This window comes from Choloepus didactylus, chromosome 8 (genome assembly GCF_015220235.1).
Source record: "Choloepus didactylus isolate mChoDid1 chromosome 8, mChoDid1.pri, whole genome shotgun sequence".
In the NCBI taxonomy this organism is placed as follows: Eukaryota; Metazoa; Chordata; class Mammalia; order Pilosa; family Megalonychidae; genus Choloepus; species Choloepus didactylus.
In genome coordinates this window covers 70,286,252-70,299,092 of record NC_051314.1, presented here as the reverse complement: position 1 = coordinate 70,299,092, position 12,841 = coordinate 70,286,252, and the positions used below count along the sequence as shown (strand labels likewise).

The window sequence follows — 12,841 nt, the reverse complement described above, 5'->3', positions numbered from 1 at the left end:
TTGTTTCAAGCCATGAAGTTAGTAGTAATTTGCTAAAGAAACAAAAGAAAACTCATATACCTAACAAGAGAGGCTCCTCTCTTTTTTCAGTACTGTGTCCCAGAATCTAGAAGAGTACATGGCAATAGTAGATATACAATAAATATCTGTGCAATCGATGAATTATATAGTATACATATTCTTTCCTAGTATATCTATATTTTATAAGGTCTTGTAAAACTTTTAACCCAAAAAAATTGAATAAAACTATTTAAAATTAAAATGTTAAAGTTGAGTTGAATATTGCTTAATCAGTAGTTTGTATCCCTACAAGCTAGCAGTGGCTATCACTTCCATGGAGCAGAACAGGAAGCAATCAAACACCACTTCCCAAATTAGGGTTTTTCAAACTGCATGTTGTGATTGTATTAATGGGTTATGAAATCAATTTAATGGATTGAAATCAGAAAAAAAGGAAGAAAGAAAGGAGGAAAAGAAGGAAGGAAGATTGGAGGAAGGGAGGATGGAAGGGAGTGAAAAAAGGAAGGAAGGAAGGAAGGAAGGAAGGCCAGCAGACCGAAATTATGAATGCAACTACTTTTAGTATGGGGTGTGTATGTGTGTACTGGATCACAATGTGAGATATATTTCCTATACTGGGTATCATCAACATAATTTGAAAGTTACAGTCCTAAAAGTCATCATGCTCTATGCTGTGGACCAGGGTGCAATTTAGGACCTGACTGGAGGTGAGATGAAGACAAATGAATGAAACAGTGCCTGTTAATAACGGGCTGCTCAAGAAAGAATAACACTACTCTAAGTCTGTACTTAAATTTGCAAGGCAGGAGACAGTACTGTGATTGAAGAATTCACACAAACTGCACCACCTTATGGTAAGGAAATGAATCTTTTTCCTTTTGCTCTCTTCTTTTCTTTGCCTTAGACTTGAAATAGTACCCCTGGACACTGTTCAGACCCACCAAAGGAGCACAGCCAGAGCCTATGTATAAACTAGTAGTGTCTACAAGAGGACAACTTGGGGCTTCAATCAGCAAAACATCACAAGATGTTATTTCTTTTCTCTCTTACAGGCAAAATATTAAAAACGATCCTTATCTGTCTTCTGAGATTAGCCAGTTATAATCATCAAATAAATTTAGCTGGAGAGCAAGTTAGAAATGTCCTTGGCACATGAGACCAAAAAAATGTATTGGTTAAAGGGAAATGAAATTTAATCTAGCTCAACATCCTCATTTTTGCAGATGAGGTAGCTGAACTAAAGGCTAATGTTGTTGATATTATTAAAACAATGTTACTCTTAACTTTGAGTCCTGTGTCTATTGTCAGTGGACTACATATGGATAAAGAAAAGAATAATGCAACTATAAGCTATTCATTTCCCCAGCCAGGGGTGTACTCCTTGTGAGCAGGGATCATGTCATTTATTTTTGTCCCCTTGTTAATGCCTACTGTGGTTGGGAAGATTAAATAAAATAACTGCAGTGTACTTGGCAGAATACCCAGTACACAGTAAGGGCTAAGTAAATGCTTTTACATTTGCTTTTGTTGCTTTGATTATAATATTGGCATTATTATTATAGAATGCCTGTGCATAAGAAGTTCTCAATATCTGTTGATTTTCATTGCATCACGCATATTGGTTAAAAACATGTTTTATGCTCTTAAAATCTATTTGTATTTGAAAGAACAATTGAAAATTGAAGAGTTCTTATCTGCTTAGGTCATTTTAAGTAAATGAGTAAAAAGGAAAGAATTCCACTTTAGTTAAAAATTGCCCAGGAAATTTATTTTTAAGCATATGAAAAGTCAATAGACCTGGCATTCATGATTCCTAAAGCTAATCTTTCAAATGAAAATATAAGGTCTTGTATAATATGAAGTTATGTTCATTTTTCCTTAGGTAATAACCAGATACAATAGCTGCAGAGACCACTGGAGTTTCGTGTCCATGCCAACCACCAAGGGCTGAAATCCTGAAAGCAGAATGTGACCTTCCTTAGGAGATATTCCACAGAGAAAGAATATCAAAACATAAAAGAAATGAATCACAGTCTATTTTTTCTGATGATTCCAAGAACACTATCAAAAGATTTTTTTCTCAAATCTTACAAGCTCTACAGTAACTTCTTCCCTTGCTAACTTTTGTATTTTATAATTAGCATATAATTATGTGCTCTTTCATACTGGAAAGACTATTCTTTTATTAATGATTCTTTGAAAAGTTCTTTATTATTTATCTTTGAATGTGAATTTGATCTCAAGAGGTTTTTATAACTTTTTCTTTCTTTTTACTTAGAATATCTTAAAAGTTGTGCAAGACATAGTTACGGATGTAACAGACAGTCACAAGTTTTTCCACCTTAAGAGTAAGAATTAAGGTTTGAGAAACAAATGTTGCACCCTCCTTTCTCTCCAGATTTAATGTTTGGAGTTTTGAAGAACATGTATGCAAAATATTGATGTTCCAACAAGGCTTTCTAATCATGACTTTTCCCCATATTGGGACAAAGAGAAAATAGATCAGAAAAAATGAAACGCTTCCTGAATCTAGTTCAAAGACAGAAGGAGGGCACAGGCACATTTACAGTAAGAAGTACAAGGCAGGTTCCAAATTAGCCTTATATGAATTAGCCTTACTAGCCCCTGATCTGTAGTCAATTCTGGGGTGCAGCTCATATCTGTTTTTTTTTGTTTGTTTGTTTCTGTTTTTTTAACATTCAACTGATCACAACACTCCAGATTGGATGTGGGCAATTGTAAGGGAGGGTGTACATTATTGCAAATTTTAATCATTTCTCTAGCCATTTTGCTTGCAGTGATAATCCCACAAGGTCAGCATATCTTGCATAACACAAATAGTTTTTAGCTGAGAGCAGCTCTTCAGTTACATTGTAACCTATTCCTGCTTAACTTCTATACTTTCTCATTTGTGGCTGGGCTGCCAAACCAGGGCTCCAATAGTTGGTTGACTCACTGCAGTGATACTACCTTATTCAAGATGGGCAAGTAGACAAATCCAATGAATAAAATATGATAGAGTTTCTTCTCAGTAACATTATTGCTACTTATGCTTGGCAGAAATTATCTCTATCTAACATTTCCACTGTGGGCAAAGTAATATTGTACCCCAAACCATTTCAATCATTTATCTTATTTCCTGCACTTCTTGTTCTTTTTCAGGGGAGATGGCAAAGCAATAATAACCCTAGAAACTTTGCTTCTTTTGTGGCATTAGGGAAATTCACCCAACATTTTTTTTTATGAATTTACCTAACATTCATAATTTGCACAGCTTTTTGCCTAGCCATTTGAGCAACAAGATGTTCCTTTAGTTGCAAATTCCTAGGAAGCTCCATTTTGATGAGCAGTCATTTTTTTCTTTGGAGGAGAAAAAAAAAGGATAGCAATTTACTTTGATTGTATTTAAAAATCTCCTGCTTTCAATCCCCCTTCTCCTCTCTTATATATGATGACATTTTTTTCTTTTTTAAAGGAGAATCACAGACCCTCAGAGTTGGAAGAGAGCTCTAAAGTAATTTACTCCAACCACCTACTGTTGCATGAATCCTCTCTACAACGTCTTAAATGAGGTTCTCAATTACCAACTCTTCTCTGGGATAAAAGAGATGAAAGAAAGATAGGAAATACTATCCATTATGTGTGGGAAAATGCCTTATCATTAAAACAAAGTATAGGATCTTTTGTTTCTGTTTTTTGAACATTCAACTGATCAGAACACTCCAGATTGGACACGGGCAATTATAAGGGAGGGTGTACATTATTGCAAATTTTAATCATTTCTCTAGGATGTGGTTTTTCCTACTCATGAGTCCTCAGCTCTCATCCATCCAGTTTTGTTACATTATGAAGAATTTGTGAAACAGAGACACAATTTGAAGTTTGGATCATTGAGAATATGGTCAACAGGGCCCACAGAGAGTGAAAAGTTGCTCCTGAAACAATTTACTATGAGAATTTAGATCATATGGTCTTGACCTTTTCATTTCAATGATTCAGAGAGTTAAAGATATTTTTTAAAGGTCTGCCTGATTTGAACAGAACTATAAGGAACTTTTATCATTATTACTTGAAAATAAACTAAATTACCTAGTATAAAGTCATTAAAGTGTACAGGTTAAGAGGATAAGTTCTGGAATAAGACTGTATGGTTTGAACCCTAGCTTCCCCATCAGTGAGTTATGTAACCTTGGTAAGTCATTTAATTTCTTGAAGCTTTAGTTTACTCATCTGTAAAAAGAAGATAATAGTATTATCTTCCTCACAGGGCCATTAAGAGGATTAAATGAGCTAATTCATGTAAAACACTTTGCTTAGTATATGGCATATGTTTAATAAATATTAGCTTCCCCATGCCCACTGAAGTAAATAAAAATATAGAACTTAGTTGCAGAGTTCAGTATATTTATATAGATAGATAGATAAATAGATACAGATATAGATATCTATGCATTTGTTTCAGAATCTCAAACCTTAAGTAAATTCCCACGAGTGCTATTTTGGACTGAGAATTAATAGTGTGTTAGGAAAAAAATTTCTTCATGCTATAAATAGCTTATAAAGAAATGTTTATATTTCCAGAATTATTTAACAAAACAATATAGATCATGACATATGCTTAATCATTGAATAATACAATTATTCTAATTCACTGCTCATGCACTCTATGAATCTTGGAAGGGAGTGCCAGCACTTAGCCAATAACTGAGAGTCGAGAATAATTCTACAAAATATAATGTCATTACCTATACTATTTATAACTTGGTCACTTCTATGTATGTCTGGGCAGCCAATGCACTAAACGTATTACCTGACAAAACTGAATTACATATCTGAATGAGATTATAAAATAATCTTCTTGAATATGTCCAGACATGCATAAAAAAAAAAACAAAAAAAAAACTGCTAATGTTGATCAATTTTGTAAGTTAACCAGTCTCTACTTTTATGTGAGTTTTTATAAAATACCCCTTATATGAGTATTCCATACTATCCCCAATTATCCAGCTGTAATAAATAGTCTGCTTTCCCCACAGGGCAAAAAGCAAAACAAAACAAACCCTTTATTTGTTGATTCTTTGAAGAAGTAATTCAAGTTCTGTGAGTCCATAATCACCATAAGTAATTAGGAAATCAAAGAAGGAATCTACCTGTTTTTCACTGCTCTCCCTTTCCCCAGAAATCAGTCATTACAAACCTGAACCATATCATTGTCTGAAAAGTATTTCTTTTTCTATTGACTCTGAGATTCTGAAATTCCTTTCAGTAATCCATTAGTTACACTGATTCCAACCTTAACCATTAGAAAGCTATTTAATGATCCAGAAATCAGGATGATCACAATGATTACTTTCATAAAACTGAAAAGATTTTGGTTGGAATATTTTATTAAATCACATAAAATATGTATTCTATTTTTTCAGAATTGATTTAGTTTACTGTATATCACATGAAAGGGGTTGGGGTCACCTTCCCAACAATTTAACATGCTCCTCAGGAGGTTTCACGTTATCGTCAGTATCTCAGGAAGGAACAAATGGCGTTTATTTATCAGACAACATGATAGTTGATGGCACTCTATAGAAGATGTTACTCTGAGTGAAATAAAAATGTACTGTCAAAAAAAATGAATTAGGAAGAAAATGAGGGAAATGTGCTATGGCAAAACTATACTCTCTCCACTGTACAACTACTACTACTACTTATAGGTGTTATTACACATGTCTCATGCTCCATTAATTCAGAGGTATGTTGCTTTCCCAAACTGGCTATCCACTTACCCTAGTTGTTTTCACTTTATTTCCAGAGGAACAGCTCCATCCTTTCCGATCTGGAAGAACTTTACACTCCTCTCCCTCAAGACACGGCTGCATATGGCACCACCATTTCTGTTCCACTATTGAAGCTACAGGAGATAGAAAATTCAGTGTTGTCTATTGGCTCTTAATTCTTTGGATGCACATTTTAAAAGGAACCACCTAATTTTCCCACCACTGCATAAACTAGATTTTGAGACATCCTTCTCTTTTTGTCCAAAGGGACTAACCTTTTCTAGATTTTCTGACTAAAAGTAATTTTCATATTAAAATGTCACCTTCACAAAAACTAATATAATGGAAAGAAACTATAAGAACATATACATGCACATATGTATATAAACAAATAACACTATGGGACCATGAACCAGTTTAGAATCAATATACTATTTCCCATGAGTAGGCTGATAATCAGGAGAGCAGTAGTTAAAGTTAACATGATTTTCTTTTATTGTGGGCAGTAACCTTCATCACAAAGAATGCACTATGATAATATGAGCACTTAAATTTTTGTTTATGCTAATGTGAATTAAATAGACCCATGTAAAAATTATATTCTATTACAATTAGGTGTGCCTCAAATAAAGAGACTAATATTTTGATGCATCTTCAACAAAATCAATATTTTATGTGAGTTCTATTCACAACTAAACATTCCCTCATTTATATGTTTTTTTTCATTCTTTAGAACCATACATGGGTTTAAAAACCCATGCTATTATATCATCCATTTTCATCCTTCCTGTCTCAGTTAAATTGTACACAACCTCCCTGCCCCCCACTTGGAAACTGATATTTCATGGGATCAGAATAAGAAACACATTGACTTACTGGAACATTATTATAATATTTTTTGTTATAAAATTGCATAAGGTCTTAGACCTCCTTCCAAAGGTTTTTTATTTCAAATATCCCCCACATAGATTCATTTCAGCCATGAGATTTATCTTGTGGTACCCCAGGATTGACCCTAGTTGATACCATTATAGTGGGGTTCCAGTTCTAAACAATCCCCACCATTCTATCGCAATAAGCAATGGAAGAAGTCGCACCATCCACACAAGATGGAGCAGCTCGCGTGGTGCCTGCCACCTGCCCAGGGAAACAGGAGCACTTGACAGTTTGTGATCGTTCTTCTATCTTGTTCTTATTACAGCATCTGTGGAGTGCCACCACCTCACAAGTTCCCGTTTTAACATGGTGCACTGCACAAACAAAAACAAAAGATAAGACAACATTGAGAACGCTTTGGACATTTCCCCACTTCTTTTTAATTAGAATTACATTAAATATAGCTCTATAACGGAGTCACCATGCATGAAACTAGAAATACAATGATGCTAACTCCATAATGCATACTTCTTTTCTAAATGTAGTAAGACTGTCTCTGTCAGTAAATGGTTGGTGAAGCAGGAACAATTAGTGAGTAGATTAGAATGAAAGCTGGTAAAATAGTCTGAAATATAGAGGAGATATATGGTGCCATCAAAAATATATTTGCATATGACTTTTTCACACCATTTTGTTCAAGATGTTAATCAAACTATAGTGAAAGGTGGGAAGGAAGGGAGAGAGAGAGGTAGGGGGGAGGGAAAATCCTAGATAAGATGTCCTGCCATAGGGCGCAGACCACCCCATTCTCAAAGTCGGTGGGGGTTGAAAGAGGTTAGTTCTTCTGGGGAGAGAGTGTAGAGCAGGCAGGAATCTCCTCTTAGCATGTGGGGAGGCAGAGGGTGGATGCCCATCTTCTCAGTATTCTTCTGCTCATTCTCACTGAAAATGAACTAATTGGATGATCCTTGAAATTGATACCACTGACTTGGAAGTCCCAGCCAGGCAGAGGACACAGAATCATTCCTTTCAATTTTTCCTGAAGGGAAAATTGCTACCAACTGGCACCAAACTGCAGCCAGAACTTGGATGGATTTAGATCTGGCAGCTAGAAGCCTGGAAACCCCATCCAATAAGTTATGAGGCTCCTCTACCCATTGCATTAATGTGGCAATAAGGCTACTGAGCTTTCTGGGTGACTGGAATTTTGGATCTCACTTATCACATCATGTTAGGGTTCTAGTTAGCCTTCATTTCTATTTCTGCACTTCTTCAAAGTATTAACCCTAGTATGAAATGATTAAAGCAAATGTTAAGCAAAACCTGTTTAAAATCAAACATTTGTTAAATTTCTATGCTTCCAAGAAAATTATTTAAAATGTGCTAAATATAAAAACAGAATTTAAATAGAAAACTAGATCTGAAGTTCTTTAATGTTATAAACATAACATTGCAATGTGTTACAATAAACATCGTAAAAGAGCTCAGCACATCATACATTTATATTAATACTCCCAAGAAGATAAGAGGAACCATGCAGCAGTAACTCATGTCGATTGCTTGTTTAGATTTTTTCTTATTAGAGAGAACAATCACACGCATTATCCATCTCTCATACTGAGTTACATACAGAAACTCAGGTGTAACAAACAACTTTGACGTATAATCCTCAAAAGAAATTTCAAGAGGTAGATACCATTTTCTGCCACCATAGATAGAAGTAGGAATGTATTCTGTGTTTGATTCAAACACAAGTCTATTTCTATGAAAGGTAAAAAATTAAAAGAGCTAGACTTTTACTCCTATATTCACATGGTCTGGAAAATGTTTCATGGGCTAAGTGTAAGTCAGCTTGTTTTATTTTACTGAAATTGGTGCTATATTATACAACTCAACATATTGCTTTCTGCAATGTACTCCACTTAGTCACATTTTAAATGAATGAATGTTAGGCATTAGGCATGGTTCTGAGCCCCAGAAATGCAACAATGAATAAGAGGGATACAGTTCTTGTCTTCAAAGTGCTTCTGTTTCTATAGTGAAACCAAACAATGAATACCGAAATTAAGTGAGATAATTTTAAATATTCAAGTAACATGATTGAGAGTAAGTAAGCAGGAAGCAGACATATATTTTAGCAAGTGTCTCAGGGAAGCCCTCCCTGAGAGGGAACCTGAATGATGACCTGAATGGTGAGAAGTAAGCATCCACTGTGAAGATGTAAGAAAGGAGATCATTCAAAGCAGAAGGAGCAGCAAATGACAAGGTTCTGAAATGCAGGGAAGTGTGTTATTCCCAGGACAGGAAGATGTCCTGTGTGGCTGCAGTATGGTTGAACATTTGAAAGCCGGAGGGAAATGTGGCAGAAATGTAGGCAAATAATATAGGGGCTGATATGCCATGGTAAGGAGATTGGATTTTATTCTGATTGCAAAAGGAAGCCTTTGGGTGGAAATGGAATCATCTCATTTATTCTTTAGAACGTTATCTGGGCTGCTCTTTGGAGAATGGACTAAAAGGGGCAAGAGTGCAATCAGGGATACCAGTTATGAAGCAGTTGCAGGAGCTTAGATGATAAGGAATGGGATTTAGACTATAGTAACTGCAGCAGAATTGGGAGAGGTAGCAGGTTAGGGATATTTCAGTGTAGAGTTGGTTTAATTTGCTAATGGACTGAATGTGAGCTGTGAGGGAAGAAGGAGTCAAGGATTCCTAGGCTTGGCCTGTTCAAGTAGAATATGGTGGTGATGCTAGATGGAGAAGGCCTGGGGAAAGGGAATTGGGCAGAAGATTGGTAGGATTTGGATAGCTATAGTTCTATTTTGGCCATGTTAGTTTCAGATCCATATGAGACACCCAAGTAGAAACGTAAATCAGGTAGCAACATTTATAAAATGGAGCTTAGGGAAGAGATCTGGGCTGAAAATATAAACTTAAGAGACCTAAGCCTATAGGTGGCATTTAAAGCCATGGACTGGACAGATTATCAGGGAAATGTTGCCAATAGAGAAGAGGGGAGAGTAGAGTCCAAAACTTAGATCTGGTATTGGGAAGCCAGCAAAAAGGACTCGTAAGTAGCCATACATGAGGTAAAAGACAAAGCACGTGAGATGAAGGCATAGAAGATCATAGAATAAAATGTTTCAAGCAGTCAGGAATGGTTGGCTAGGTCAAATACTGCTGAAAGTTCCAGTTAATTGAAGAAAAAAAATTATTCACAAAGACCTAAATATAAGAACTAGGATCATAAAACTCCTAGAAGAAAACAAAGGGAAATATTTTTAAGATCTTGTGGTAGGAGGTGGTTTCTTAGACTTTACACCTGATGTGCAAGCAATGAAAGAAGAAACTGATAAATGGAACCTCTTCAAAATTAAATACTTTTTTGCTTCAAAGGACTTTGTCAAGAAAGTGAAAAGGTAGCCTACTCAATGGGGGAAAATATTTGGAAACCACATTTCCGATAAGAGTTTAACGTCCAGAATATATAAAGAAATCCCACAACTCAACAATAAAAAGACAAACTAATTAAAAAATGTGCAAAAGACTTGAATACACTCTTCCAAGGAGGAAATACAAATGGCTAAAAAGCACATGAATAGATGCTTATCTTCACTAGCTATTAGGGAAATGCAAATCAAAATCACAGTGACATAACATTTCACACCTACCAGAATGATCACTATCAAGAAAACGTAAAACTACAAGTGCTGGAGAGGACATGGGAAATAAGAACACTTATTCACTGCTCGTGGGAATGTAGAATGGTATAGCCATTCTAGAAAGCAGTTTGGTAGTTCCTCAGGAAGCTAAGTGTAAAATTACTATATGATCTAGCAATCCCACTACTAGTTATATACTCAGAAGAACTGAAAGAAGGGACACGAACAGACATTTGCACACAGATGTTCATAGTGGCATTATTCACAATTGCCAATAGATGGAAACAATCAAAGTGTCTATCAACTGATAAATGGATAAACAAAATGTGTTATGTACATACAATGGAACATTATTCAGCTGTAAGAAGGATGCATGCAATAACATGGATGAACCTTGAAGACACTATGCTGAGTGAAATAAACCAGCCACAAATGGCCAAATATTTTATGATTTCATTAGTGTGAACTAATTATAATGAGAAAACTCTTGTAGTTAAAATCTAGATTATAGGTTACCAGGAGACAGAATGAGGATAAAGAATGGGCTTCTGGTGCTTAATTTGTACAGAATTGTTAATAAGGTTGATTGTAAATGGAAACAGATAGAGGTGGTGGTAGCACATTACTGTAAATGTAATTAACAGTGCTGAATTACGTGTGTGATCATGGTTGAAAGGGAAGTTTAGAGTCTTGTATGTCACTAGAAGGAAAGCTAGAGGATAAAACATGGGACTGTGTAACAAATATAAGAATATTCTTACACGAACTAGAACAAATTTACGTCATTATTACATGATATTAATAATAGGGTGGTATATGGGAAAAAATACAACTAATATAAACTATGACCTATAGTCAACAGTAATATTGTGATATTCTTTCAACAATTGTAACAAAGGTACTATACCAATACTAACTGTCAGTAATGAGGGGAATAAGGGATATGGGATTTTTTCTTTTGGGAGCAGTGAGAATGTTCTCAAATAGTTTGTGGTGATGAATGCACAACCCTGTGAGTGTACTGAGAGACACTGACTGTACACTTTGGATGGTTTGTATGGTATGTGGACAAAACCAATTTTTAAAAAAGTAATATGGTTTATGGTTAAGAACACAGCCTGCAAAGTCAAGAGTAGGTGGGTTCAAATCCAAATCCTTTTCAATAGCTGTCTGACCTTCCGCAAGTTATTAACATCACTAGGAAGCAGTTTTCTTATGCCTAAAGAAGAATACTAAAATGACCATTTCATAGAGTTAATTTGAGGATTAAGTAAATATGTTTTAAGTGCTCAAAACACTGCCTACCTCTTAGTAGTCACTCTGTGTTAGCTAGTGTTATTGTTAGCATTCGATCTTGGTAAGAATCATTTTAGTGGAGTGGTGAAGGTAAAAGTATGATTGAAGTAAGGTTAGTAGAGAAAGGAGGTAATATGTGGAACGACTATAAAAATTTTATTCAAGGAGATTTTCTTGAAAGGAAGAAGAAAATAGAACAATAGTTGGAGTGAAGCATGGAGTCAAGGGAATTTTTTTAGTGGGGGCTATTAAATTGGTTGTTTGCTGGAATGATCGAGTAGAAAGGGAAGTTGACAATATGAGAAAGAAAATGGAAAAATAAAAGGGAAAGTTCTTGAGAAAGAAAAAGGGCACTTGCCGGGAGTGGCATTAGATTGGTGTGGGGACAGTTAATTTATTTTAAAAGAAGTGAAGGCTGACTATGTAGATACAGAGGAAGATAGGTGTGCGCCTCAAAGAGAAACAAGAACAATTACCCCCCTTTCAGTCACAAGGCACATGGGGAATGAGAAGAAAAATGGCATGAATTTGACAAGGATGTGAGGGACGCAACATCCTTAGGAGGCAGGCAGGTTTCATTTAAGAAAAAATGGTTAAGATGACATTCAAACAAGAGGTGAGAGGATGTAAGAGAGTTAGCTGATGCACACTGTAAATTGCTGAGGACATGTTGGTAAGGTCTGGGATGGAAGATGGGCTAGGATTACATATTCAAGGGGGATAAGCATCTCTGCGATGATAGATCATCTGGGAGCTTGCACTTCTGATAGGTTTTTTTTTTTTGGGGGGGGTGGTTAGGAGGAAAGAGATGTGAACTATGATGAGATTAGTCCTGCAAGTCTGAATAGAAGCAGGTTAGAGACAAGAGATAATTAGTGCTTCCTCGGAGTGTGATGCTGGTTGGCATCTCACTGAGCTAAAACCACTTGGCAGAGGGGCTCTGCTCTCTCCCATTGTACTCTGGCAATTCAGGAGCACAAAGTGAGGCTCTACTGACCTCTCCTTGAGAAAAGCATCATTTTAGCACCAAGCCTACTCTACCATCTTTGTTAGAAGGAGATTTTAGTATACATCAAAGAAAAGAATGGAAAGGTTAAAAAAAAAATGCATCTGGTTTCCCCTTCCCAATGCCAATATCAAATTTCCTTGCTGGATAAGAAATATGAGTCTGTAAACCCACAACTTCTCCTATAAAGGAAAAAAGAAAAATAAAGT

General features: G+C 35.7%; 1 protein-coding gene across 2 annotated transcripts in view; it reads right to left on the bottom strand.

Moving 5' to 3' along the window:
- The window catches only part of TAFA2 (TAFA chemokine like family member 2), a 490,256-nt gene that overhangs the window by 27,075 nt on the left and 450,340 nt on the right, over window positions 1–12,841 (bottom strand). For both annotated transcript variants that reach the window (XM_037847595.1, XM_037847596.1), the window contains exons 3-4: window positions 6,890–7,042; window positions 5,802–5,926 (exon numbers count right to left, since the gene is read on the bottom strand). In XM_037847595.1, the coding sequence (XP_037703523.1) occupies window positions 5,802–5,926; window positions 6,890–7,042 (278 nt within the window). The remainder of the gene's footprint in view (window positions 1–5,801; window positions 5,927–6,889; window positions 7,043–12,841) is intronic.